Here is a 27,516-nt window from a genome sequence, read left to right on the forward strand (position 1 = left end):
GGAGAAATCCCTTCCCCTATTGAGATTATTTTGCTGCTGCAAAGCGATCAAGCAGTGCCTGCAATTCGCCATTCAGTCTCTTCAGCATGACAATCGCGCCACGACTCAATGGCTTCATGAACACTTTGGTCTCGTCGTCCTTTGCACCTGCTGAGTCGACCAGTGAATCATCGTTGTTTGATCGAGCCTTCTCAGAACTCTGCAACAATAGCTTTCCTCGCTCAACAACAGTGCCAAGTAAGCTCTTGGCCGGGTTCGAGACATCGTGTGGCAGATATAACCAAGCAAGTATGTCTTCCACAACCCCCGGAGGCTGGAGCAAAGCATTCTTCACAAATCCCCTGCTAATGACAAATGCTTTTTCACTGTAAGCCTCGGATTCCCTTGTGTACGCCTTGTCGTGCTCATATCCCTCGAAACCTGCCTCGTTGTAGAAGGGCTTCTTCACAAACACCAACCCTTGCAATGAGACGAGAAGCTGCAATAAGGTGGCCTTCGGGCTCCAGGTCTCGCTCGCCTCCTTTCCAGACCAGGTTCCCAGGAGGCTCAAGCAGATCTTGCCTTCTTCGTAAAGGTTCGGATTGATGCGACCCAGCCCACTGGTCCAGCTGTGAAAATGGGCTGTAGGAGGTTTCGAAGGAAACCCGGCAGGCAAGCACAGGTCGATCAAAAAGGGAGCATTTTCATAAGGCGTATCTTTCGGACCGATGATAAGACACCGCAGGAGATCGAGTCGACTCTCGTACGTGCGAACATAGATCTCACCCTCGGGAAGCGACGTCGCCAATATCTGGTGCTCTTTGAAGATACGTTTGAGAGGACGTGGCGCTGTCGAAACATTCTGAAGCCCGAACTGATCAGATGGGGGCTCCCGGTCCACCACAAGAAACTGCGCAGGCGGTTCAGATCCCAGTGTTTTCTCCAGCAGAGAGAGAGCACCGTCTGAGCTCCCTGTGGTACCTCGTTGCTTTCCAGCGTCAACCATTTCTAGATCTCCGTCAACATCCTGTAAGTCTTCTTCAGCGTCCTCAAACGTCTCGTCCTCATCAGACACCCAATTTTCGTCGCCGCTGTCATTGTCGAGACGTACTCCGCCTTCGTACTCTACACTCTCGGATATGGGCTCGGCGAATCCTTCAGACAATTCAGCCCACGAGTCAATGTCCATAAGACTGGAATTCGACGGATCCTCTTCCATATGATCGCTGAAAATGGCGAAGATCGAGTCAACATGAACTACCACATCTCGACAAGGTTCAGATGCTCCCAGACGGACAGTAACGGAGCCGTCAAGTCCCAGTGACACAATTTGACCAACCCACTCAAGCTGACCTACCAGGTCCTCTTTATATCTCGGCGTAGCCGCCCGTGACGAACAAGAAGCCAGTGCACGCTGCTGCTGAGGATCTGCATTCATGCTGGAATCTGAACCCTCCCGAATCCACCCAGCTGCCCCAACAAGCTCTGGGCGATATAGCGTGCGGATTCCATCATCCGAGGCTTGGAATTTCTCCTCAGTTGCTAACACGCACATTGAGCCTCGCTGCATCATCAACGAAGGAAACGACATGATTTCGAAGAGAGATACATCCTCGATTTCATCTCCAATGGGGCCAAACCATGAGTACGGCGCCAGGATTTGGCCTGATGCACACAATACAATTTTGGGTTCCTTGTACCACCGCACGCGGGCAACTTTCTCGGTTGGCTCAACTGACTGGACCACACCCACACCGGTCGGCAACAGGTCATGGGGCTGTTCAAAGAATGTCATCTCGTCAAAGTCTTTTACCCTGCCATTCGCCTTTCCCGCTTCATTAACTGGCCTTTGCCGCATACCTTCTCTTTTCAACACAATGTCCGTGGGCAGGACTTCAGCTTCGAAGAGGGCAAACGTTCTTAACGACTTCGAATCGGTTGTAGTGACACTACCGTCTTGCCACATGACAGTGACAGACGACCGCAAGAAAACAATTTTGTACTCGTTGAGATCACAGCCGGTAGGCTGATCCTTCTGAATCGGTAGAAATCTTCCATGTGAAGTTCCCTCGATTCCCTGATATTTTACCCTTGCTGCAGAGGGATCTCGAAAGTGGACATGGACGCCAACCCCCATTCCATGGCCTGAATACACAATTCGGCTATTGTTGACTTCGTCAGGGGACGCCTGACCATTGGCAGATCCAGCTCCATTGTTAAATGCGCGTTGGTCAGCAGGCTTTACCGGCATCTTGCCATTGTCATAGATCGCCATATCCGCCTTCAGGCGCAGATCTGGAACCGACTTGTGAGAATGGATGTTCTCGTAGATGTGTGTCTCGGTCCTGGGTGGTGGACCTGCGTTGGTCGGGGGTGGGTATCCCATGATGGCCCAATCGGCCATGACATTATGAGTTCGGATATCAATGACGATGCCTTGGGAAGGGATCCTCGGGTCGTATGATCCATGTAACCATCTCCCATTCCGGAGAGAAGAACGATCAATAATGACAAAGTCACCGCACTGTGCAGCTGTAACGGGGATAGTGGTTGTCCAACCTTCAGTAGCCCCCAGAATATCAGGTCGCCAGAGTCCATCGAGTTCAGGAACTGCAATGAGAGGCTTATGGTTGTCGGGAAGAGGCATACGCAAGCCGAGAGACCCACAGATGACCACGACGGACCTGTTTGCAAGCATGACCACGGTGTCGTATTCCACGTCTCGCGCCGTTCCCACCCATTTACCAAATATTAAGAAGTCATCTAATGCGACATCCTGTGCTCTTTTGACTTCGCGTGCAGGAACATTGTAAAGGAGGATGTGTGGGTTCGGATGCGTGAAGTGCTCAGGCAGGGTTCGCGGACATGTGTCCAAACAGGTCGGAGACGCTGACAGAGTGTTGGCGAAAACAGGGTCAAGGATGTAAGTCTCAGACACATCGACGACCGTGCCGGTCAACGGGCTTCCATCTTGTTTGACGTAGTCGCCTAGCCGGAAGGAACGGCTGATGAGTACGATGTCGTCCTGACTGACAAGAGAGCACCCTGCGGTTGGATGCGCAAACTCGACGTAGACATACCCTTCGGGCGGCACGCCAGTAGTGAGGAACCGATTCAGGATGTCGGGCGGGACTTCGACATGAGCTATGATCAACTCCTCTTCGGCAAAAATTCCAATTGATTGGCTATGAGTGCGCTGGACGTAGCCATGTAAGGAAACATCTTGTCTGAGAGCGACATGATCCGAGACGTCGAATGGGCTCATTGATCTTGAGCGGGTTGAAGAGGTTCGTCAAGCAGGGTGGTCACGCACTAAGAAGAGATTGTAGAGGCGGATGGAGGCAAGTGCGGGAAACGTAACAACCTGCGACGCGTCGACGACATTGAATGCGCGGGGCTGGTGAGGGACCTTGGTTACCATTACAGGCAGGTGGCGCGATCTTTTTTTACCAATATAGGCAGGTAGAGCGTATCATATTAAGGCTGAGCTGATTTTCCTTCCTCTCACAATCTTGTCTCCCTTCTCTCAGAACTCCTTGTGCAATCAAAAACAACAAGCTAGCTGGTTTAAATAGAGGCATATATCTTGAGAAGGCCGAGAAGTACACCAAGCAGCGACTATGCATCGATCTGTACCGTGAATTGGGTTTAAAAGTCTCCAAGATGCTAACTTGCTTTATTTAATAGGGCAGCGTGAATGGACGTGACAATGCCCCCCTGTATTTCCGGCGATCAGTGAAATCTGCTTGGTTGTAGAGCTACTCCTTCATTGCTGCATTGTTCCACAAACGAGGGATTGCTCTATCATGCTTTCTCACTTCTCTTGCGCAAATATACCTCAAGTCCCTCCTGAACCACGAAAAAGGTCGAGTGATATGCCAACGGCCGTCCAGGATGCACAAGGGTCACGTCGTACTCCCTCAAGATCTGCACAAGGGTCTTGTTCATCTCGAACAGCGCAAGATTACGGCCAATGCAGAGATGGCTGCCGCCCCCGAACTGTTCGGTAAAAGTGACACGGTAAGCATCTGCCCTGCCCGGTGTTTTCATACGTCGAATACTTCCTACAGGAGTGTCGATGGGGGAAGGGCCCTTGAACATACCTGATATAAATGCGATCCCATCAACTTAGCGTCACGCTCAAACCATCTCTCTGGCCGGAATTCATCGCAATCATCTCCAAATATCGAGGCATCCCGATGCAACACCCATCCATTAACTGCAACCTCAACACCGCCGGGGTAAAATTTGCCATCGATCTCGACACCCTCTGGTGGGGTTTTGCGGTAAATTCCTAGACCAACTGCTGGTCGCACCCGCATAGCCTCCTTCAAGCAGGCCTGGAAATAAGGCAAAGCCTGTGCTTCGGCGTACGTGACAATTTCAGACAGTTTGCCGGCCTTCTGAGCCTCATCAATCTCCTGGCAGAGGTTGGCGTAGACCTTAGGAGCGTTGAGGACCAAGTAGAAAAAAGACTGCATTGTCGAAGCTGTTGAGTCTGATCCCGCAAATCTACAATCGCGCATAAGCATAAAAAAAAAAAAAAAAAAAAAAAAAAAAAAGTGTCTTGTGGCAGCATCACTTACACAGCGCCGTGAGCAATGCTGAAAACATCATTCACTGAGAACTTCTCCGGATTTGCCTCATGTGCTCTCAATAGCTCGGCCAGTAGATCAATACCTGTGGAATCGTAGGTACCGTCCTTCTGTTTTCGCTTCTCAAGTTCGGCGACGGCGATTTTCGTCATCGTGGTTGGCTTCATTTGCAAGCCTAGGTATGGTCGGATTGGGTTGTTTCGGAGTAGTATATCGTATTCTGCGATATGGCCCACGATTCCATCGTACCACTGAACGTCGTCAATGTTTTTGATTGATCCTTCGATGTCGATTTCTTGTTCCAAGAAGCCGAATTGTCGTGAAAAGGCGACTTCTCCAAGTACCTGAACGAACTTAGCTAGCGAGTAAGGAAGGGCTGCGACAGCCGTACATCAAAAGCGAAGTAATGCAATAAATTACCCAGGTTGCAGATCCTCTTATTTTCGGTGGCGTACTTCTCTAGATGCTCCATCAAGAGCTTGATCATGTTCTCAATCGGTTCTGATCGCTTTTGCATCTGTGCGAGGCTGTAAGGAGTGACGGCATAGCGTTTCATCTGCGCATGCTTCCATTCACGAACTTCGGTGAAGATATCCGGAGCATGCTGTCACGCATCACAGTTACTTTCTCAAGCCCGACAGCAAAGAGGCACATGCGGGTCATCGGAGTTACCTTTGGCGGGAAGACGCTGTAAAACATCGTCTTATGGAAACCTTTACCCACAGCAAAAATGTCTTTGGCGGCATTACAAGTGCCGAAAGATACCTCGTTGGGGGCCGTTCGGACCACAGGCCCTGCAGGTGGTCAGATTTTCGGCCCATTGTTGGTTCGCAGGCCATGGCTTACCGTATTTCTTATGCAAAGCTATATGGTCCAATTCGGTGTGCCCATTGTAAGTACTCCACACTGTTCAGGTCGAAAAGTCAGCAAACACGAGGAGAGAAATGCAGGATCAGCAGGACTACCTTTCCAAAGCCTCGAACACGAAGCCAACCACGGGCCTGGCACATTTCGCAGAGGAGAGACATAACGCTTATAGAGGCATCGGATCACAAGGGAAACGACTGCCAAAAGGAGCAAATTTGCCTTCAACAAGGCCAGAGCCTGGGCAACGAGCGAATGGCTCGCAGCCGAAGACGATGCGTTCTCAGCCTTCATCTTCACGGGCGGTCTTCAGATGAAACACGGTGCCTCGACACTGTGGCCCGGGAGTAGAAGTCTGAAAGAAGGAGGAGGAAGACAAGCAGCAGGAGGAAGAAGACAGGAATGAACCCATAATCACTATATCTAACAGTATGCGCCCCCGCGCAACTGGGCTTGGTTCGCATCGTTCTGCCGATGGCTTCCCTCGCGATCGAGAACCTCGTGTGATATCATCCCCCTGAATGTCCCATTTCATCCAATCAACACCGCGCCCGGTCGTGCGCCTTGGGGCGGCAATTGCAAAAGCTGGGTTCGGCTGAATTTGATTGGCACATTTGCTGGGCTGAAGAGCTCTGCTTCACCGATGGCAGTTGTTAACCGTGTAGGTCCAATGCAGCAATGGCCCCGCGAGAGTCATCCACATCGGAAAAACCCCGTACAATGTCGGCAGTGGCACTCTGACCCCACATCGCCGTTTGTGGAAGGTTGGATCAAAGCACCCCATGTTGTGGCGCATTCGATGTGGCGGTTGTGGCTGCCTATCTTCGCGGAGATGACTTTCTCAGAGGCGGGTGATCGCTTGACGGACGGCGAAGGACGTGAGTGGTTGCATCCAAGGGCTGGGGCGTCCTGACCATGGCGATAATCATTCCGCTTTTCAAAGCACAAGGCTGACCATGCAAGCTGATGGGAAGTAGTTAGGGCAATCTTGGGTGGGTAAATTCCACATAGATATTCTCAGCCTCGTTTCCTTTCAGCTCTACCCACAAGTTGGTTACATAGCCTTTCAGACTAGTCATTCATGTGGCTTGCCTAGTGAATTACATGGCGTCGCCTCCACCGAGTACATATTAAATCTCAAACTCCTCTCCAACCAATGCTTCACTCAGTTTCCACAATTTTTCCGCGCCCTCCAGACTCTCAGCATACTCGTACGTACTCTGGCACTGGCAATCTGCCATATACATCCCACTCTGCGATTCAATCCTAGGATCTAAAGCCGCCACTAGAGTTGTGGAAATACCTTCCGCCATGCTCTTTGGTTTATCCTGGTCGAGGGGGAAGTGTCTGCCAGTATTCTTCTGCGCGATTGCTTCAATGCTTGCGAGCGACGCCGCAATATCGGTCATGTGGTTTGCCAATTGCGTCTCGTATATGCCGCCCGGGTGGACAGCGTAGCTTTGGATACCACGGCCACGAAGCTTGTTGGCGAGATATAGTGAGAAGAGGATATTGGCCGTCTTAGATTGGCCGTAGCTAGACCAAGGATCGTATTCCTTGCCATCAGAGAAATTGTAGTCCTCAAAGCGGACGGGACCGATTTTGTGGCCGAGGCTGGTCAAGTTGACAATTCTCGATCCAGGCCCAGCGGCAAGAATCTTGGGAAACAGGAGTTTCGTGAACAGGAAATGACCCAGGTGATTGGTCGCAAATTGAATTTCAATCCCGTTCTTGTTGGTCGTATATTGTTGGATTGCCATAATCCCCGCGTTGTTGATTAGAATGTCGAGCTTGGAAATTTTGCCGTTGATGGTGGCCGCGGCGGCACGGACGGAATCAACGTCGTCGAGTGACACAGGGACGAAGTCGACCTTGATGGCCGGGTTGATTTCTTTGATGCGGGACATGATCGATTCCACCCGGGATTGAGAGCGAGCAAGCAGGATCAAGTGTGCCGGATTGCCATGGGCGAGTGCAACGGCAGTCTCTCCTCCTAGGCCTTTCTCGCTAGCACCTGTGACGACGACTTATTGGCTTGTCAGTACCAACCGTTGCAGAACATTCAGGGCCAGAAGAACTGACTGGTCTTGCCCTCAACTCTGTCAGCGAATTCTCTGACAACCTCCACTCCGGTGGTCTCACGACTGAAAGTCTTCATCTTGAGGTGACTGGCGTGAACAAGCTGGCAGAATCTGGCTATGTTTGGGTAAGGAAGTTGGGGTGAGTGTTTGAGTTACTGTCATCTCAGAGGAGGTTGAGGCAAGCGCTGGGGTTAAATAGCCTTGCAACCCAGGCAGAATCGTGGAGAGCAATTGGGGGATATCCTATCTCCATCTCTACCTACCACTTACCATTTTACCATCATTTCCTAAGCGGGGACATGGCCGATCTGCTGATAGTTGTGCACACGTGTGACTCAGCCAGACGGCCGCTTTCCGCAAATATTCTCCATTTGCCGAAGGGCTCAGGAAAGCACAATTTCCAATGCGGCCGACACTCGAACAAAGCAATCCTGGAGTTGGAAAAGGAGAATCAAAAAAAGGGCCAAGGCTTCGGTCGAACGCGGCCGCATTAACCCGCAGCAACATTAGCAACTCGGACTTTATGTGAAGTTAAAGGCGGATAGACGGCGATAGTCAGCGACTCACCTCTCGACCGTTTCTCAATCGGACCAATGCTTGCAATGGCGTCGACACGGGCACGCGACGTCAATGTCAACATCAGAACCAGCTGTTATGAATAGACCACAGGAGAGGGAAACAGTTTCATTTAGGTCATTATTGGCTGCCGGCCTCGCATTCGCGCTTTGGTCACAACTTCGGCTTCAAGCGAGGCAATTCCTCATTCGAGCATAAATATTGTTACACGACTTAAAGCGAGTGTTGATACTCATAAAGGGGTATCTCGAAAACAGGAAAGAACGCCGAATTCCATATTTCAAAGCAAAGCCATGCCCACCAAGTCCCTGGGTCGTTCCATTCGGCTCCATCTGCCCCGTCAGTCTGGCCTTCTCAGCACGTATTTCTTTCACCGATCTGATATCCAGGCTGAGAACGTTGGGCACATTCTTTAGATGTTCTCGATAACTCTGGCGTTCATGGCCTGTTGGAAGCCATCGTTGCTATCCATGTTGAAAGCGTTACCAGGATTTGGCTTGGAATTGTAGCCACTGGCTTCGCCAGTGGTCTGATTCTGGAGCATGGCGTTCATATCGGTGGGCATGGTCTGGTTAGTCGCGGGCAAGAAAATGACCTTGCTGTTGGCCGTCTTGGCCATGGCTTGCATGGCTTCGAGATATCTGATTTGCATGGCGGGCGCGGAGCTCAAGATATCGGCAGCTTGCCTCATAAGTTTGGCCGATTCAACCTCAGCACGTGCAGCAATGACCTTGGATTCACCGATTCTCTTGGATTGAGCAGCCATTGACAGCGAATCTTGGAGGTCGTTGCTGAAGATGATGTCCTTGATGAGCATAGATTCGACCTGGACACCCCAGCCTGCAGCGACCTCCTCGATGATCTCGCCGATTGACTGAGCAATCTCTTCACGGCGTTCAATAACATCCTGGAGAACACGTGCACCCACCACGTGACGAAGGGTGGTCTGAGTACGCTCCACCAGGGCCTGGCGGATGTTGGAGATACCAAAAGCGGCCTTGTGAGGAGAGGTGATGTGATAATAGATGACCGATGTCAAATTGAGGGTCACGTTGTCTAATAAAATATGGTACTTTAGCAAAAACACTTGTTTAATAAGCAACAAGTAAATCAACGTACCCTTAGTCATACAAACTTGACGTGGCACCTCCACGATCTGGATCTTGACATCGACTTGAATGAGGCGTTCGGAGAGAGGGTTGACCTTGACCAAGCCGGGATCGACGGCGCGCGAAAAGCGCCCGAATTTAGTGACCAGACCGACGTTTCCTTGAGAGACAGGTTTGTAAGGGTTAGGGCAGATGATGCAGCAGGGAATGGCACCCATGCATCCAATGCACTGTCCAAGGGTGTTGACTGCGCAGGATGTTAGCAGCGCCGTTCAGGTTCCTGACTCTTTGCGGGAGCGCATACTCATAGACCCGTACCAGCCATTATTATCATCATCAGTGTCTTGCAGAGTCTGCGCATAAGAGGGTTGTAAGTCCTCACGTCGCGGTGGCTGCACCTTGATGACACCACCGTTCTGGGGACGGAATCCGATCGGAGGAGCGGCACTCTTGCCAGTGTCGCCGGCAGACTCACGAGGAGAGTCCATTGTTGAAGGGTCCGATTCGGAGATCAGGGGACGCGTGGACGACGACACGTTGGGCGAGGGAGGGTTTCTAGGATAATCCTCAGAAAGGGAGAGGTTCTTGTTGTGAAGGAGATGTTGTGGAAGACTGTGTTTTGCGCTGGGAAGAGCTGCGACAAACCACAACTGAATGGTGAAGGGAGATGAGACAGGGAGGATAATATAACGAGCCAGTCTAGGTCGTCATGGATTGAGGGACTGATATACTCCGGACTACCCAGTAAGTATGAGAGAGATCTGAAAGGCGGTACCAAGGGTGGAGGAGCATGAGTGGCAGGCTAGGAGGAGAGCGAGCCGTGAGACTGGGCAAGACTGGGCCTAGCGGCCTAAGGGTCTGGCACCACTTCCTCCAACTCCCTCGTAGCTTGGAGCATCCTTGAAGCATCCTGCGCCTAAAACCCATCCTGAGGCACGCTATTTCTGGAAGCATGGACCCCCCTTTCTCGCGCATCAAGATCCTGTTAGAGGTAAACTCCCTCAGTCACGGGGCATGAACATGCTGCTTGAGGACACTAATTGGCGTCTTGCACGGGTATCCATCTAACGCTAACCGTGCACCGCACGGCCGTTGTCGACCTCCGATGAAAGACCCAGAAGACATATTTTCCATGATGGGGAAGGACAGGTGCGCCTGACAAGACGGCAAGGGGACTATCATGCTGGACATTCCCCTCGTATTCTGATGCGAAGGACATTTAGCGCAGACGAGGAATGAGGATGTGGAGAAGCAATCGTACGACCAATGTCCAGTAAGCACTGGTCTGGCCGGGGCGCACATTTCCTGCTGAGTTTTGACCTGTCATTGCAACTACAGATGAGGCAGTGCAGACAACCCAAACTCCACCTGCAGATTACGCTTTCTTACCCGTCTGCCTCGGGCCATCAGTGAGTGAACGATTCGCGTGGTCTTTGTGCGGGTGCTAATAGTGCCCTGCGCGTACCACACTTCAAGATGCGGCATATTCACCCCCCTGCCTTGAAGGTCCACCATCTGCCGCCTATCCAACTGTGAAATATACCAGTAGCGTCAACGCAACTGTACCGAGTACTCCACTTGGAGACCTTCGGCAAGAAAGCTTAGCATTGGAATGGATGGCAAGAAAACTTGCCGGCCTGTTTGCGTCTAGTCCGTCTGCTTTCCTACTCGACCGAGCGACGGAACGCGCAATCACACAACACACCACTTCTGCGGTGGACAGACGGGTATGCAACCACCACCAGACAGCAAACTTGCAGGATGCCTTCTTGGTGCTTTTCGGCCTCGAAATGCTGTAGGAATGCGGAGGTGTCTTCTTTGGGCCGCCACCGACACTGCCAGCTGCGAATGAGCCTTGCCTTGGCAATATTGATCCTTCGTGGCTGGGGTTGATTGTGGGAGGATGAAATTGCTTCTCCAGCTCAGATTAATTGACCATAAAGCCTGAGTCGTTCGGTGAGCATGGCGCCCCAATGCGGAAGATTATCTCTGTCCCCATGCCAGGTTGATCGCCGCTGGGCAACTAATTCTGCTGCGGGCATTTTCCGACGTCCCCAGCCATGCCACCCTGCCAGTCCGAGGTTGGAAACCGGAATGATCAAAAGAGCTTGACATGGGCAGCTACCGCAATGTCGTCACTCTCATTATTCCATCGCTACCTGTGAATGTTAATACCACGGATGGTACGGGACAAGACGGGATTCGGCAGCATTCGTTCGAGAATCTTCCCTAGGACAGTTAGACTTGTCGCCAGGGAGACAGCACCTCCACATCCACTTCGATATCCCAAAAATACCAATCCATCCACCCAGTGACACTCTCAACCGGGAACGGCACCTCAACTCTTTTTGTCCCTCCTTTCAATCGATGGGCTTTGCAAGCTCACCATCACGTCGAAGCTGCATCTAGAGACTGCATTGTCGGGCCTCGAGAGATAGGTATCTTATAAATTTGGATAATAGATTGAGGACAACCGGACGTAAGATAGAGGTTAGTTTGCCATTTCAGTCAAGGAATTTGAAGTGCTCGATACTCGATACCTTGTACAGAGCCGAGATACACTGCACACCGCGAATATTGATGTGATGCCCAAATTTAGTAGCAGTCATCGGCTTCATCTGGATATATCCCCTTGTGATGAGGTGTTGAACAATTTCTTGGCTCAGTCCTCTGAGAGTAGGTGTTCCTGATACGAATACGATGAGGATGAATTATTTTGCCTGAATTCACCGAGTATTTTCCTACCTACTAGGTAGCTAGGTAGGTACTCAGTAGGTATTTAGCGCTGGTAAGCTACAAGTTAGGTAATGAGAGGAAGCAAGGCCCAACCGGAACTACTATCATCCGAAGCGCTAGGAGGTACCCAGTAGTTAATATCATAGTGCGTCTTTCTTCTAAATACCTAGGTACTGCTGGTCGGAGCGGAGCAGGAAAATGAGTACCTAGGTAATTGGTAAAGAGACTTCTTTGAATGATCTTCATGAGGGATCTCTCTCACACAGCGAAGCGAGCCCATGACGCCATTACGAGCTCTCAATCATTCAGCGCACACTTTTGATCACAAGCTACTCCATACCCATTGGTACATGCTTTCCACGGAATGCAAAGAATTCATCCTTTAGCCTACATCGGCTGGCCACAGATCTGCCACCAACTTCTGATGTGCCCTAAAATACGCGGATTTGGCGCTGAATGAAACGTGTGTCCCAAGGTGTCAGGACGGGTACGGAGTGTTGAACGGTGGACGGTCGAGGAGATTGGGCGATTACTGGGCGTCATTCTCAGTGTCATGTAGGGTCAGAGATCTATTTGATCTGACAAACTACCCCCCCCCCCTGTGTTTTTGAAACTCTCCGAGAGAAATCTGCCTTGCCCTAAAATAGTCGGCTATCATACTGTAGGTAGGTATGGAACCGCTTGTGTCAGGATACTGTTGCAATCTGGTTGGGAGAGCCAATGTAAAGCGGGTTCAGGCTAACTTCCAGACACAATCTTCCAAGAAATCACGTCACGTTGACTGTCGACTCGCTCGTTTATATGTGGAGTGGCATCCTCCTGATCACACATTCCACAGCACAGCCTCGCTGGGTCGGGACGCCGTCTCCACTTTCCCGTGCAGGCATGGGGCGCGTAGGTAAAGGTTGGAAGGAGCGTCTATGGAGGTGAAAGCAATACTCCATACAGGTGGAAAACAGACTCCTTGATTCTGCGTCCACGCCCGAGCTACAAATCCGTCTATCACGGACCGCCCCTGGCGCACTTCCACATTTACCACCCTCAGTCCCGCCGTTTGGGCTTTGTACCCTCGATAATTGACGCTCCTACATTAAAGGGGGACACTATCGGATATTCGAGCGTCATAACGCTGCCGCCAGATGTCGACTAACCAAGCGACTGGTGTTCAAGAAGGTTCAGAGCACTGGAGCATATTGATATTGGGCACTCGTCGCACAGCCACGACCGAAGCAATTATGTCTGGTTAAAGTGGATCGGCGTTATGTGCTCAGGTGCGTTGTGCAGAAATTTCATAGGATGAAGGTGAGGTGTGGCATCGACAAGCCAAACCGTTGGGTTGTTACATTCACCAGTCCTCTGATCGTCAGTGCCCCGAATCCATTCTGTGAGAAGACAGGCCATGATTCTTCTGCCAACAGCAAAAGATTCTTCCTTCTGCATCCCCAAGCCCGTTGCCTCGTCTCACCTAGGCAATCAGGGCTAAACCAAGGCGGCTACCGGATCTTCCGGCCACCAATATGGTGGATCTCTACCTGAAGCTGTTGAGGGAAAAGGGTGCTGTTTTATCCACCTGATAATCCAAATCTCGTGGCGCAGCATCGTGACTGAGACACTGTCCCCCGGGTTTCCGCAGCACGAACAATTCTCTGCAGAGACATTGCAGGTAACGGATTGGATTCGGTGGCTGAGCCGAGTCGACCTTGGGCCTCTCGTGTTCGCAAAAAAAGGGTTCCCCCCCTTTCTTTTTTATCGCGAAGTCCCGGGGACGTGCAATGGTCATCTTGGTTAGTCATCTTGATCTTGATCAGCTCAGTTATGCGGGCAGTTCCGAGCTGGGTGCGAGTGATAGCTAAACATAGGGTTCAAGATTTCAGGTTCCACTGAGCCGAGTCGGAGCGTCAAAGATCCAGAGTAAGTTCGATGGGCTTGCAGCATTTGATTGACAAAAGGCAGATCATTCTGGTTTGCCCTCGTCTATCTTGTCTGACGATATATCTAGGTACTCAGTGATTACGCCGCCTGCCTGTGTTGTCCTATTTCCCACCCGACCCCCTTCGACCGGCGTTGACATTGGCCTCCAAAAATCATGGCATCAAAGGCAGTTGCGTGTCTTGATTGCCCAAACCCCCACCCTCCGAGCTGACATAGGCACTGTGTAAAAAAGTCGATATTTACCCGAGCAGAGCGATCCGACTCTGCTCTACGGCCTGGGAAGTCAACCTGCGTTCCGACCCTCTCCCCATCTGCTTTCGTCTCGCATCTCGCCCAAGTACTTACCTCAACAACCAGGATGTGAGTCGTTCGTTTGAATCCGAGACACTTGTCCGAAGAGTGCACCCATCCCCGTGTCTCTGAGTTCAGGAGAAAACCGTGCTGTGGGTTGGGGTTCTGCGAGTCCCCGCAGCCAGCTGTCCCAAAGCTCTGAGAGTCATAGGATCCCTAAACACTAAACGGCTTCTTGATCTCGGCAGCCGTGCCAGCAATGCCCCTCTGCTCGTCCGGGTTGAGTTCGACGCCGAACCATGTCTTCAGCCCTTGGACGCGGTCTTTCTCCGACATGGCATTCAAGACAATTTCCTTAGGGCCTTCCCCCAGCCTCCTCTCAAAGACAGTCCCCGACAGGATGACAGTCCCCGTGGCTTTCGTCCTCGTTTCCTCGTCCACAAGAGTCCGCACTAGGACTAGCCGGTGGGTGAACCAGCTTGCCGGGTCCTGGCTCGTGCGGTAGTTGATGATCTCGAAGTCCATAGGCAGCCATTCTAGCTCGGCAAAGCAGTAGCCGCCTTGCCACTTCGAGTGGGTCTTGTTGCGAGTTTCGAGGACCCAGAGCTTCTGGGATTGATCTGTGTTTGAGGCAATGGGCCGGTAAACGAGGCGGACCTCGGCGCCGGGGACGGCGTCGTAAGGCTTCGGGCTACTGTGGTCCAGCGGGATGGGGTGGACCGGGGAGGTGCTGCCAAAACCGACATCGACCTAAATAGAGGTGTTGGGAAGAGTTTTCATGCAAGATTCGTCGGGCATGTTTGCTGGACTAGGGGGGCAATGAAGGACATACCAGATATTTCTGATTTTCAATGATGACGATGATGACTTCGTGCTGCCTGTTGACACCGTTACGTCAGTAACGGTTTCGTCATCCTCGAGACCAAAGGAAAAATTAATAACTGGATACGTACCATCCTGCAAAACCATCTGGATCAACCGAATCACCACTCAAGGCGAGACTGACGCGTGCACCGGTGACATAAAGGCTATAGCCCAGGGACCTGAGGATGGCGCTGAAGAAGGCGTTGTTTTCCATGCAGTAGCCGCCCAACCGGCGCTCGACGAGCTTGTGGTACAGCGCTTCATGGTCGAGGGACAGGGTGCGGTGCCACGAATAATGCAGCGCGATGTTCCCCCACGGATTAAAGGCCATCTGGCGCAGCTGCAGGGTCGCCAGCGCCGCAAGGGGATCCGCCTTGATTTCGGACTCGAGTGTCGCGAGCGTGTAGTCGGCCGATGGCGGTGCGATGCATTTCGAGACGTACGTGCCGAGTTGGTCGCGCGTGTAGGTTGGCCGGGAAGACGAGAGGGAGGCGGTTGCAGCAGTAGTTGCGTCTTCGCCCATTGTGGTTTGCTACCTAGCTAACCAAGATTCAGGTTTCCGTCTGCAAGATGGGGTTGGAGATGGAATCGGGATCTTGATCGCGGTATCGTTCCGGTACTCTGTCTCTCTCTCTTGTTCTTTTCTCTGTCTGTCGCAGGCATAAAGTCACCTTGGCTCTTTAATATCAAGCAGTTGTGAGATCCTGCAAATCAGCGGTATAAGAGCTTTAGCACCCCCGTTCAAGAAAAGCGAAAGACATGAAACCAACAATGAAAAAGAGAGAGAACAAAAGTTCGAGTCGTCATGACTCTATCGGCGCCTCCATCGCGGACGAGCTAGCAGGCACACACGCAGCTAGAGGGGTTGGATCGGGTCTGTCCACGCGGAGATGGACGATTCCGATTTATCATGCACATTGAGCCATTGACGATTGAGTATGTTGCGTTTATGCTAGTAACTAGTAATTAGGACTCGGTAATCCACGTGGAGGAGGACGGAAGGGAGGAGAATAGCAAGTAGGGAGGACGAGGATCTCGTATTCGACGCTCGGCACGTGGAAGCGGGACATATTAGTACTAATTAGCATTCGGTAGCGCACCCCGTACGAATCGACCGTATCTAAGGGTGAGGTGAAGGTGAGATGGAGGTGAAAGGAGCTGGATGTACAAAAGTACCGAGTTAGGTAGATAGATATAGGCGAGGGTTCAATAAAGCATAAAACAACACTGGAACTAAATATCCTCCTTTTCCAGCGAATAGAAATACAAAAGAGGTAAAGAAGGAAATCCTTCTCAGCGTCTTCTCAGCAATTACTAAATCGCAACAAGCGGCCAGGCATTACCTACGGTAGGATTAGGTGACTTGGTGACTATGGTGGGTGTCATTCATCTGTGGCTAGCGAGGCCTAGTAGCCCCTTCAGGCACCAGGCTTCGTCCTTTCCTTCCTTCCCCCAATTAGCCTGTTTCTCGCTTCCCGCTTCAATGCCACAGCAGTTCTGTACCATCACGACCACGTTGTCCATTTCTCATCTCTCTCCTTGGCTGCTCTGTCATCCTTGATCAGGTCGTGTAGACACAAGTCTCTCGGCCTCAAAATGGCCCAGTCTTCGCATCTCCGTCTCAGTTCCTCCAGCTGATCGACGCCCGGGTCGCTATCAATTGCCACAACCACCACCAAACCGCCAAACCCCCCACTATCCGTTGCCACGCTACGGCATCTGGGTCCTGAATCCTAATTGTGGCCCTGATTTGAACACTCCCAATGCGGATTCTGATTCCTGTGCCCAGGCAGCTCGTTGTCTGCTGTCCGCTCGTCGACAACGTCTGGCTTCAGCCATGAAAGACACTCTGCGCAAGAAGCCCACCAAGACTAGCTCAGGCGGCGAGTTCGACGTGGCTTCGCAGCTTGATGTCACCTCCCAGTCGAGTGAATCCGTTTCGCCAAATCCATGGGCCAGCGAGGCTTCTTCCACCCTGACTGGTGAAGGCATTTCTCGCCAGATCTCCAAGCCTTCCAGAACCCCCGACACCACGTCGCCCATACGAAGCATCATGTCTACTGCCACCAAGGAAGAAGAATCCGGGTCGCCTTCCCCTTCGATCCAGCGATTGGAGGTTCCTGGCGCTGGCGACAACGCTGCCCCTGACGACTCAAGCAAACCCACTCGCCGAAGAAAGACCGTCACCAAAACTCCTCACACTTTCGAGCTCGAGGCTGATCTGACTCCAGTCAAGCAAAAAGAACAGCAACCTCCCTCTGCACCAGAAGAACCGCCCAAGCAAGACGTCCTAACCCCGGCCCCCAAAAAGAAGAAACGCGTTTCTCAAGTTGCCCCTTCGGACGCCGCAACCACTCCCACCGTCATGGTCAATTCAGTGCCATCAACTGAACAAGCAGCATCTCCATTATCATCCCCCAAAACACCTTCCTCTAGTGCACCATCATCCGCCTCGAATCAAACTCAAACCTCCGCTCCCTCAGCGACGACTTCGCCAGCCTCCCTCAAACCATCCGTCTCATCGACTGTCACTCCGGTAAATCCATTCACGTCACAACGACCCAAGAAATCTCAGTCTATGTCTTCGGTCCCTCAAGTTTTTAGTTCCAATCCGTGCCGTTTTACACCACCGCCGCTTCCGAAGGAATCATTCCACGGCAAAGTCATCGTTCTCACTAACGGTGCCAGTCAGACAGGCCAGTCGTTAATACGCCATTTCCACGCGGCTGGGTGTCGGGTGATTTTTGGCGACACGAATAGCGACCAGGCTCGCAAATTCATCTCCTCTCTAGGCCCACCACACGTAGTCCACTTTAACAAATGCGACATGACCAAGTACTCTGACATGCTGGAGCTCTTCAAGCTGGCCATCACCATGTACGGTCGCGTGGACCATGCCATCTTCGGCGTGGGCGACGATGGCGGTCAAGCATGCACGGTGGGCGCAGGTGAAAAGGGCTGGTTTGAAGACCGCCCCGGCATAAACAAGACGGCCAAGATGGCTTACGACGAAGTGGCCACCGAACCCGCGGGTTTAGCAAACATCGTCACTGCGAGCATCCGGTTTGCGCGGATTGCATTGGCCTATCTGAAATATTCGCCCAAGTCCAAGAGCAGCAGCAGCAAGAAGGCATTTGTAAATCCTTATTCGAGACCCCAGCCCGAACCTCCTGCCTCGCCAGGCTTGAACGACCGCAGTTTGACCTTCCTTACTTCTGTGGCAGCTTTCAAGGAAACCCCGCAGCTGCCCATCTACCAAGTGACACAGCACTCGATTCTCGGGCTGGTGCGAAGTCTCTGGACTAACATTGACCCGGATCCTGAGCGCGACGGCGTCCGCATCAACGCCGTTGTCACGAACGTCATGGTCCCGCGTGCCGTCGCGCAATCCGGAGGCCGCAGCATGTCCGTGCAGCTCCCGCCGGACAGGCCCGAAGACATCGCGAGGGTCGTGGTGGGCGTGGTCGCGACTAACGCATCGACACCGGACATCAACGGCGCCACAAGGGAGACCTCAAGCGGCACTGCCGACGGCGGAGGCGGAGGAACAGGGGGTATATGGTACGAGAAGGGCCACGAGAGGGGCATGCGCGAGAAGCACCTCCACGGCCGGGTCATCTACGCGGTGGGCACCGAGGGCTGGGACGTGCAGGAGGGCATGGACCGGAGCGAGGCTGTCTGGCTGGGACAGAAGCCCGCCGAGGCCCTGAATCGCGGAATGGCCGGCCTCCGCCTCGGCGGCCAGAGTACCTGGATCTTGGATCTGGTCTGAGCGCCAAAAAAAAAATCCCTTTCTCCATTGTTGTGGGTACAGATACACACATCCCGTGAGCCATGTAGCTACGCAGCTATGTGGCTATGTGGCTGGTTTGCGGTTATGGCCATGACTCTTCTATGACCTCTGCCTTCGTCACCCCAGGCGAAGGGGCCATTGATCCCAACGAGTGCATGGCCAACCAACTACATGACCAACTCGGGCTTCTCCTTTTTCTTCATCTGCACGGTGGTAGGGGCGGCCTCACCATCGTCTGCGCTGTCCTCACTAGGCATCGTCCTTCCCTTCCCCTTCTGCTTCTTCGCCTCCTCCGCTTCTTCCTCCTCCCCCCTCCCTCCTCATCCTCACTCGCCGTCCCAGTCCCAGTGCCATACCCACTCTCCCCTCCCCCTCCGCCTCCCTCCTCAAAGCTGAGCACCATCTCACACCTCCGCGCCTCGGCTTGCTCTTCTTGGGCTTTGACTCTGCCCCTCCACCGCCAGAAGAAATACAACCCGAGCACGAGTGCCGTGAGTCCGAGGCTGATCACCCAGAAGATCCAGCCGTAGCCGCTAACCCGCGGCGGGGAGGTGGTCAGGCCGAAGAAGTTCATGGACACGATGGCGGCGACGAAGGTCGCGGGCAGAAACGCCATTTGTAAGAATGACATGGTCTTGTTGGAGTCGGCGTCCTCGCGGCCTGATTCATTGTCGCAGAGGGAGATTTTGCCTTTGATCTGTGCAATCCCCCCAGTACCAATGGAGTATGTCAGTCACCTGGTGGTGGTGGTGGTGATGGTGGTGGTATATATGTGAATGGACAGATGGTATTTAGGGTTCTTGGTGAGCTGGCCCACGTCATGACATGTGAAGTCGGGAAAAGGGGAGTGAGAAACGGGAGAGCAAACAGGGCTCGACTAAAGGGGAACAAAAGCTGGTTCAGGGGAACAGGAAGCAAGAAAAATTGCTCACAAAATCCAGAGCATCTCTCGTCCTCGCCTGCAGATACTGGCACGTGGAGCGGTTGCGCTCGATCAAATGCGAGATGTTCATCAACTTCTCCTCCATGTGCGGGTTGGTCTGGTAGACGTAGGTGCGGTACGAGGGGAAGGTATCGTCGCCTCCTCTACCTCCTCCCTTGGTGCCACCTCCTTTGTTGCGGCGGCGGTCCCACTCGCGCAGGAAGATCTTCTGCTCGAGGAACTCCATCGTCTCGAGCAGGAACTTCGCCAGCGAGCGCAAAAAGTCCAGGTTCCGATGCACGTACTGCAGCTGCGTGGTGATGTTGGCAAAGTGCTCGAGCGAGCCGATCTGCGCGGCGCGCGACAGGGACTCAAAGTGGCCCACCTCGGCGCACAGCCGGTTGACCTCCCAGGCAGCGTGGTCGAAGAAGATGCCGAGCGGGATGACGGGCGCGTGCAGCGGGTGCACGTCCCATTGCTGGCTTGCTTTCAGGAGACGGCGCGAGACGTCGCTGATGGCCCAGTCCGTGAGACCGTCGAGGAGGCACCGGGTCTTGCCGTCGCGCAGGGAGTGAGACGTGGCAAACGACCACAGGAACGAGTCGTCGCGCCGTGGGTTGTATGTCGACGACTTGAGCGATGGGCGCGATGCTGTTGGGGGCGCGGCACCCGCCCTTCGTCTCGGTCAGGTATTTTTGCTCGCCGCGCCGGACGGAGAACGAAGGGGAAGTGGATGATCAGTCCTGGACACGCATTCAGTTCCGTTTGGCCCTTTTTCTTTGTACCCGTTTGCGAGCCTGTGCTGAAAAAGAAAAGGAGTGGCCATCGGTTTCTGATTCTTGGGTACATAAACGGTCACATACCCATTCGGAGCGCCCTAGGAGGCTCGACATCAAAGCTCCAGACCGTCTTGCGCTGAAAATTTCCCACTTCTCGCGCGTTCGGCCTCATCCAGGTGTATTTGCGATTGAGATCCCACTGATGGACCAGCTCCTGCACGTCCTCAGCGAGGAAGGGCAGATAATTGATCTGTCGATCGCCCGGGGGTCCCGTGTCGTCGTGCTTGGCCGTCTGATTCACCCCCAATGCCGGCCGCGTGCACAGGAGGCGAAGAGCTAGACGGCTTCCACGTGGGGGAATCGAGGGATGATATGCCTCGAACAGGTCCGGGGGAAGTCGTCATGACACCGGGTAGCTTCGATCCACAACCTGCACGCCCCGGCCGACTTTCTCCCATATGTCGATGGTCCTGGCTTCGAAGAGAGAATAGCCATCCGTCTTGTTCGGGTCTTTGTAGGCAGTGTTCTCGTCGTCGATGGTGGCGAGGAGAGAGACGCGGATGGGATCCACCACGAACTCGTCCACGCCATCACGGACCGGCTCCGTGGACTCACTCATCCTCCGCGCTGAATGAATTTGGGAGAGTCAAACCAGAATGTGACAACCAAGCCCAAAAGCTTCCTCCATCTGAGAGAAGGTGTTCTCCGTGCCGGAGCCATCAGCTGCAAGAGAGCATAATTGCATACCAACGTCCATCCCGAGCGAAGGCGACAGCGAGATCCTTCCTTTAAAGCCTCCGTCCCGTCCCAGAGCTGAGTGTGCACGCCTTGAGATGGATTGATTTCGCGCAAAGGTCAAAATTCTGGCGCTGTCAAGCCCAGTCTCGGCTGGTCTCGACGCAAGCCAGAAACGAGAACCAGAAACCCTGCGCGGGGGTGAGCAGCGTCTGGACCCCCATAGTAATCTCCTTCTCGATCGTCCAGCCTGATGCAATCGCTGAGAACTCGGGCCAATCGGATATGACGACAAAGGGATGGCGGAACTCGTGCACCATGCACGGCCGTTGTTCTAGACTTCTGTTGTCGTTATCATCGCTAAACTTGAGCCAGACTGTCGTTCGTTGAAGCAACCAAGCTCGCGGGCCAGCAGTGAGCACAGAGGGTTTTTGAGTTAACGATTGACGGTGCCGAGCGCTTAGGGCCGGTGGGCATTACCCAAGGTTGATCAAGATCATCAATAGCTACTAGGAATGGAAGGTGTTACAGATGAGCATCGTGTCATGGCATAGTTGGAGTGCTCTGCGCCAATAATTCAATCCATCTCTCCACACGTCGAGCATAGATTTTACCCAGGAGCCTTTAGGTGTCGATCGAGACGAAAATGTTTAGGAATCGGCCCAAGAAATCGAGAGAACTAGATGGAGACGAATGCACTGTATGTAATATGGTGGTCAAAGGACAATATATTTGCGGGTTGAATGGAAAAAGTCATGTGTATCATCCTCTATTATTGGCAGCCTTTAAACCCATGGCTTCGAGTGATGCGGTTCCCTCCATTGCGAAATAGGCGCTGGATGTCGTAACTCTTTACTAATCCCAGTCTTCCTACTGGTCTCCGTGGTCATTCGAATTACGCAATTTCCTCCACCAAGATCTAGAGTCTGGAAACACATCGGAATGCCGAGAGATGTGGTAGGAAATTCGCCTTGGCTCGAAGCTCGGATGATAGCACCATCTCCGAGTGCGACCTGCTGAAACTCGAATGTATTGAGATAGTCGTGAAGATCTAGAACCACTCAAGGCCTTGTTCGGAGCCCATGTCTTCCAGCTTCCGGGAACTGCCCATTTTCCAAGCATTGAGGATCGAGAATCATTTTGCCTTTGTGAGCTTGAACAAAAACTTGAATCCAACTGCAAAACGCTTGTTTCAAGGATTGTCGAGGACATTATATATTTCACTTCACTCTGTCGAGGAGTGCTCGTTTGGAGGTAGATGGTCTTTCCAAGTGTCATATGGTGCGCATTGGGTATATCCGGTAGGTGCTCTGACACCACGAATGGAGCTGCCTCCGTCGGCTCTTTGAAGGGTTTTGTGCCGGCAGTGGATAACATGATCATACGAGATCAACTCCGTGATGAGCGGCTCTTGATTCCTCATTGACCGGACCAGCTTCTCCCAGGCGTAGATACAGTGGGTAATGTGATAGTCTTGAGCGACGTATACCGCATCGTGTTCGCCCTTTCTCATCTCCTCCAAAGTGTAGGCGTGGCTCGCCGAAGGATCAGCGTACCAGGTCCAGTTGCCAACTTCGAGGAAGCGGTTTGAGAGGACTTCGTCAAAACAGGCAGCGGGAGTCCAGAGTTGCATCATGACGTCGAAGACGCAGCCGCGGTCTCGGGCTTCTTGGGGTGTATACCCGCAGTTTTGGATTTCATCCTGCGACGAGGTTGAGTCACCAGAATCCTCGGTGGTCTTTATCGAGTCGTCCCCGATGAGAGGGGTGGGTGTAGCGGCGACGGAGGTGCTGGCGACCACAGCGACTGCGCTGGTGGTTGACGTCGAGAGGGAATCGGATGTGGATGGAGAGGTGTGGGAGACAAATACAGACGAAATCAATGAAAAGATGGCGACAAGGATGGCGATGAAAAGCGTGCCCGTCGCGACGGAAAGGCAGAGGGACTGCTTGCCCCAGCCGGCTCTGGTTTGAACCTTTTCGCTCGCCAGTGGGAAGGATTCATCGTTGTCGTTGGTGGAAACGGAGCGATAGTGGTTGTTGAGGCCCATGGTCGCGACGCAGGCCTGATGCCGCAAATCCTAGAGGTTTAGATCGGTGTGGGTGAGATGGGGAGAGGTCGGGCCAACGGTCAATTAAGAAGAGGAACGCGAACGAAAGGAGACAAGAAAGAAAACGAATGTGAACGTTGCAGGTGCAACGCGAGACAGTGACAAATTGACCAAATGGGCCAGCAGAAGAAGATGTAGTAATAGGGACAGGATTTGGGTGGGAGGGGATGGCGGTGTTTTCATATGAGGTTAACTGCGCCAACTGCGCCCATCGCGATCTCATTGCAGCATTGCATCAGCAATCAGGGAATCAGGGGGGCAGCGACGCCGAGCCACCCAGTGCCAAAGTTTAACCAACAGGGCCAGTGATGGCGTGAGGAGTGAGGTGCTGAGGGTGGCAACCCCCCAAGCCTCAGCCCCTATGCCCCCTAAGACCCCGACCCCAAAGGGGGGTGTGACCCCTGGTGGTCTCCCAAATGGCCATTGGCAATGGTGCAATCGCCCAATCGCTACACTCGCTCCTCGTCTAGAGTCTAGAAATCACGAGATGTTGGAAATTACTCCTATCGATAATCCCACTTTCCTCTTCATCCACTCTCACCTGACTATGTCTCTGATTTCTCTGCACGCATTGGAGTCAGCAGACAACACGCTGGATATTACAACATCATTCTCAGCGTACTCGGTACTCGCTACCAATCCAAGTACGGGAACGAACCAGAGTGCTGACCTACCCCGATTCGTAATGAAATTGATTACCCACCAACTGAGCGAACGGGCGTCATACCTTACAAGTAGCAGTTCTCTGTACTACTGATGAACCTCCAAGTACTTACAAGTAGAGCACTCTGTAAAAGGGTAACTCGTACCTACTTGCTATATTTGCTATCGTTTAATCTGGAGAAAAAGGGGGCTCTCACTTCTTGTCCAACTGCCAAGAGTTCGGAAATCTGCTCGGCCTCCATCGGGACTAAGGTGATGCCGCCTTATGCAAGCTGAGTGAGAACAGAGGGTCGGCAAAAGCAGCGACGCTAGGATAACGTTTTCGATGTTAGCGTCACGGCTTCGTTTAGCCCGACCGGGTAAGGCGCCTTCCTTTGCGCCTGCTGAACTGTCTCTTTAGGTCTCTATTGGTACTCTATCAGTCTACTTGGTACAGGTAATGCTCGCTCGACAATATCAAACACACTCATTATCCGGCGGATAATTGCAGTCTGATATCGTGTGGAGAACGATCTATCCAGCTGTGACTACAACAGGGGGTTCGGTGCATTGTTATCACCAGGCCCTACCCCTTTAGTATACTTTGCTACAGTATACGGGTCGTTGGTTCGTAATCAGAGCAAGTCAAATCAGCACGAATCTCCCCATTGCACCAGCCCTAAACTCTCAGTTAAGCGAGATACCCCAAATCAGTAGATCCTTCTGCCTTTACATCCTTTTGGTCAAGGTCCTCAAGGATCTTATCGATATGACGGCCGGCTCGAGGAAGTATGAATCGCTGCGAGCAAATTTTTGCGCAGTCGGTCGATATCTTTTCAGAATTTCATTCCCCTGTTAGATGTCGTTACGGACGGGGCGTGGATAGATCTAAAGATGCTAGGCTCGGAAGAGATACAGCCGATCGAGACATATTCGAATAGCCTGACGGACCTGCCACGGAAAAGTTGCTACGTATACAAGAACATGTCCGCCGGAAAGGCCAAGCCAATGTTCACGATAATTTGGTGTCTTGGACCAGTCCTCTCTTATTTGCTCTGCGGAACATCTTCTATCACCACTTCCACAGAAAAGAAAGCCCGTCTTTGGAATGGACTCCAATCTACATCATAGACACGACAACCCTTACTCGAGGGCCTTCATTCAGGATATGGATCTTATCCGCACATTTAAAGAACTTAACCAGTGCACATTGCCCAATATATTGCAAAACTTCCACTGGCTGAACACGAGGAAGCATCGGTCATTTGAAGGATTGTTTTACTATAGAGAATATTTATCCCAAGGAGCCTGGAAAACGTTGTCAGATAGTCGCAGCCCAAAGTCTCATCGACTCTGGCACTGAGACGCCGTGATCTGAACGACGAAACCCTCCTCCGACTGTTCCGATCAACAGTCTTTTTAAGTATGTTTCCCTAGAATGATCATGCTGTAATCGTGCTAATAAATTATTGACAGACAACGAAAACAATACAGGAACCGGCACCGACCCAACTCTCCCCGAGGTCGAGCTATTTGCGTAAATATTGTAAGCTATCTACTTAGGTTTTCGGCTGTTACGGACAGATGGTACGTATACGCGAGGCGGGAGTTTAGCTTAGACATGCTCGCATGCACCACGAGAACTGTCTGTGTGAGGTTCAAGGGCTTTGTCCGGGATATTTCATCTCGGCACCCCAAACATCAATTCGCCGGTAGCACCTCGCCACGGCATATCCCAAAACCCACGTTCCCAAGGCCGTCTTTCGTCCGTATCTGTGCGGCAAATTCAACTATATCGCCGTCTTCGAGATAGGTTCGGCGAATCCGTTCTCCAGACGACCCTTCTGCGCTCATTTCATAGGGCTGTTCTCCGTATCGAGAAAGCTCAAGGAAACATCCTTCTTCTGCTTTGGTAGGTCCAGACATTGTCCCCGTGCCCATAATGTCGCCCGGTCGCAATGGACAGCCGCCACGGGTGTGGTGAGCAATCATCTGGGCAAAAGAGAAGACCATAAACTTGGTATTGCATTCCGCCACCGCATACCTAGTATGGTCAACTGAAAAGCACCTCATTAGCAGTCCTCCTAGTCATTGCAGGAGCATGTTGCTCACCTTCTAGTATTGCTCGAATAGGAACCTCGAAGATGGATTTGGTCTCTTTCTGCATCAAGTAATCAGGAAGCGGACGCTGTGAAAGGTCAGTCATATGTTGTCAAAACTTCTCGTGGACCAATTGACTTACATCCACCTTGATTGGGGAGACCCGGAAAGGCTCCAGTGCCTCGAATGGGACGATCCAAGGTGATATTGACGTGCCAAAATTCTTGCAGGTGAACGGCGCACTGGGCTCCCACTTTTGAAAGTCCCGCGCGGACCAGTCGTTCAACAAAACAAATCCGAAGATATGGCCTTCGGCTTGATCAACCGGAACGGCTTCCCCCATTTGATTGGGTTGTCCAATTACCACGCCAAACTCGACTTCGAAATCGAGGTTTCGGCTGGTGCCGGACACTGCCTTCCCACCCTCACGATATTGACCTTTTGGTCTGTGGATAGGGGTACCAGAGACCACGACTGAGGATGAACGCCCATGGAAGCCGGATGGAATGTCCCAGAAGCTTGGTAATACCTGCGTGATATCTGCTCCAGGTTTGAGAAATTCTGCACACTGGGCACCCTGTCAGCAACACTGCATCAGGATTGGAGTCTGCGCACTACCCACGTTATTGGCATGATGGAGGCCAACAAAGAAATCTGTGAAATCGCCGACGGCGACAGGTAGGTGCATAATAGCGCTTTGTATTGAGACCAGGCACTTTTGCCGGAGATCATGGTTGTCGCGCAATACGTGGCCCAGCTGGGTATTGTCTCTCAGCAGCTCTTGCAACTTCTTTCGAATCTGGCTGTGCACATGCTGCCCAAGCCCGGCGTATGCATTGAGGGTCTTTTCTTGCAGAGTCGAGTCGTCAAAGTTGATGTCTTTGAAAACTTGTTCTCGAGTTAACACTTTCAAATCGAGCACATGATCTCCCACCGCAACGCCAATGCGGGGAGTTGGGTCAGTGTCTGTGCTGAAAACTCCATAGGGTAGATTCTGTAGCGAAAAGTCTGAATCGATGGGGACTGGTAACCAAGAATCCATCGTGATTGATTACTGGTTTATTGTTTTGATGCTCCTCAGCTTTGTCTCAGTATTTGGTGTCCTGTTCGTTTCTAAAGTATATTTATGCGGTTTGAGCCGCCGTAACACTAGGAATGAATCAGTCGATGGCATCTTCCGTCCAGTGTCTAATAGACACACCCGGGTCTGCTAAGTCCCAGGCACCGAAACTACCGCTCGCACAGGTAGCAGGAATTCTAAGGACCTGTTACAGTAGGTTCCAAACGTCTTGTCACTTTAACGGCAAATCAATCCGTACGGAAAATCGCCCCATCGTTTCCCGAAGCGAACTCGATCTGGGCCACAGACTTATTGTCCAACAGAAATTGTCACCCCATGGGGAAGATT

The 27,516-nt window shown here is 52.3% G+C and overlaps 9 protein-coding genes across 9 annotated transcripts; 1 reads left to right on the forward strand and 8 right to left on the reverse strand.

Annotated features, from left to right (window-relative positions):
* Nucleotides 1-25: 25 nt before the first annotated feature.
* Z519_05184 (uncharacterized protein) lies at nt 26-3,244 on the reverse strand (the record flags this gene model as incomplete). Its single annotated transcript, XM_016762925.1, has 1 exon — nt 26-3,244. One exon carries the CDS (start codon nt 3,242-3,244, stop codon nt 26-28), a length of 3,219 nt encoding a protein of 1,072 aa, XP_016620538.1.
* Nucleotides 3,245-3,783: 539 nt separating this feature from the next.
* Nucleotides 3,784-5,732, reverse strand: Z519_05185 (uncharacterized protein; the record flags this gene model as incomplete). Its single annotated transcript, XM_016762926.1, has 7 exons — nt 3,784-3,978; nt 4,083-4,491; nt 4,566-4,918; nt 4,966-5,178; nt 5,247-5,368; nt 5,421-5,480; nt 5,558-5,732. 7 exons carry the CDS (start codon nt 5,730-5,732, stop codon nt 3,784-3,786), a joined length of 1,527 nt encoding a protein of 508 aa, XP_016620539.1.
* An 836-nt stretch (nt 5,733-6,568) lies between these two features.
* Nucleotides 6,569-7,596, reverse strand: Z519_05186 (uncharacterized protein; the record flags this gene model as incomplete). Its single annotated transcript, XM_016762927.1, has 2 exons — nt 6,569-7,464; nt 7,521-7,596. The coding sequence occupies 2 exons, from the start codon at nt 7,594-7,596 to the stop codon at nt 6,569-6,571; spliced, it is 972 nt and encodes a 323-aa protein (XP_016620540.1).
* A 911-nt stretch (nt 7,597-8,507) lies between these two features.
* Nucleotides 8,508-9,692, reverse strand: Z519_05187 (uncharacterized protein; the record flags this gene model as incomplete). The annotated part of the gene is made up of 3 exons (XM_016762928.1): nt 8,508-9,151; nt 9,215-9,451; nt 9,509-9,692. The coding sequence occupies 3 exons, from the start codon at nt 9,690-9,692 to the stop codon at nt 8,508-8,510; spliced, it is 1,065 nt and encodes a 354-aa protein (XP_016620541.1).
* Nucleotides 9,693-14,379: 4,687 nt separating this feature from the next.
* Nucleotides 14,380-15,550, reverse strand: Z519_05188 (uncharacterized protein; the record flags this gene model as incomplete). The annotated part of the gene is made up of 3 exons (XM_016762929.1): nt 14,380-14,913; nt 14,996-15,041; nt 15,117-15,550. 3 exons carry the CDS (start codon nt 15,548-15,550, stop codon nt 14,380-14,382), a joined length of 1,014 nt encoding a protein of 337 aa, XP_016620542.1.
* A 1,314-nt stretch (nt 15,551-16,864) lies between these two features.
* Z519_05189 (uncharacterized protein) lies at nt 16,865-18,799 on the forward strand (the record flags this gene model as incomplete). Its single annotated transcript, XM_016762930.1, has 1 exon — nt 16,865-18,799. One exon carries the CDS (start codon nt 16,865-16,867, stop codon nt 18,797-18,799), a length of 1,935 nt encoding a protein of 644 aa, XP_016620543.1.
* Nucleotides 18,800-18,987: 188 nt separating this feature from the next.
* On the reverse strand, nt 18,988-21,140 carry Z519_05190 (uncharacterized protein; the record flags this gene model as incomplete). Its single annotated transcript, XM_016762931.1, has 5 exons — nt 18,988-19,023; nt 19,050-19,517; nt 19,753-20,393; nt 20,606-20,813; nt 20,931-21,140. 5 exons carry the CDS (start codon nt 21,138-21,140, stop codon nt 18,988-18,990), a joined length of 1,563 nt encoding a protein of 520 aa, XP_016620544.1.
* A 1,341-nt stretch (nt 21,141-22,481) lies between these two features.
* On the reverse strand, nt 22,482-23,306 carry Z519_05191 (uncharacterized protein; the record flags this gene model as incomplete). Its single annotated transcript, XM_016762932.1, has 1 exon — nt 22,482-23,306. One exon carries the CDS (start codon nt 23,304-23,306, stop codon nt 22,482-22,484), a length of 825 nt encoding a protein of 274 aa, XP_016620545.1.
* Nucleotides 23,307-25,709: 2,403 nt separating this feature from the next.
* On the reverse strand, nt 25,710-27,150 carry Z519_05192 (fumarylacetoacetase; the record flags this gene model as incomplete). Its single annotated transcript, XM_016762933.1, has 4 exons — nt 25,710-26,065; nt 26,121-26,196; nt 26,251-26,676; nt 26,731-27,150. The coding sequence occupies 4 exons, from the start codon at nt 27,148-27,150 to the stop codon at nt 25,710-25,712; spliced, it is 1,278 nt and encodes a 425-aa protein (XP_016620546.1).
* Between the last annotated feature and the right edge of the window lie 366 nt (nt 27,151-27,516).

The sequence above is a fragment of the Cladophialophora bantiana genome (assembly GCF_000835475.1).
Source record: "Cladophialophora bantiana CBS 173.52 unplaced genomic scaffold supercont1.7, whole genome shotgun sequence".
NCBI classification, from domain to species: Eukaryota; Fungi; Ascomycota; class Eurotiomycetes; order Chaetothyriales; family Herpotrichiellaceae; genus Cladophialophora; species Cladophialophora bantiana.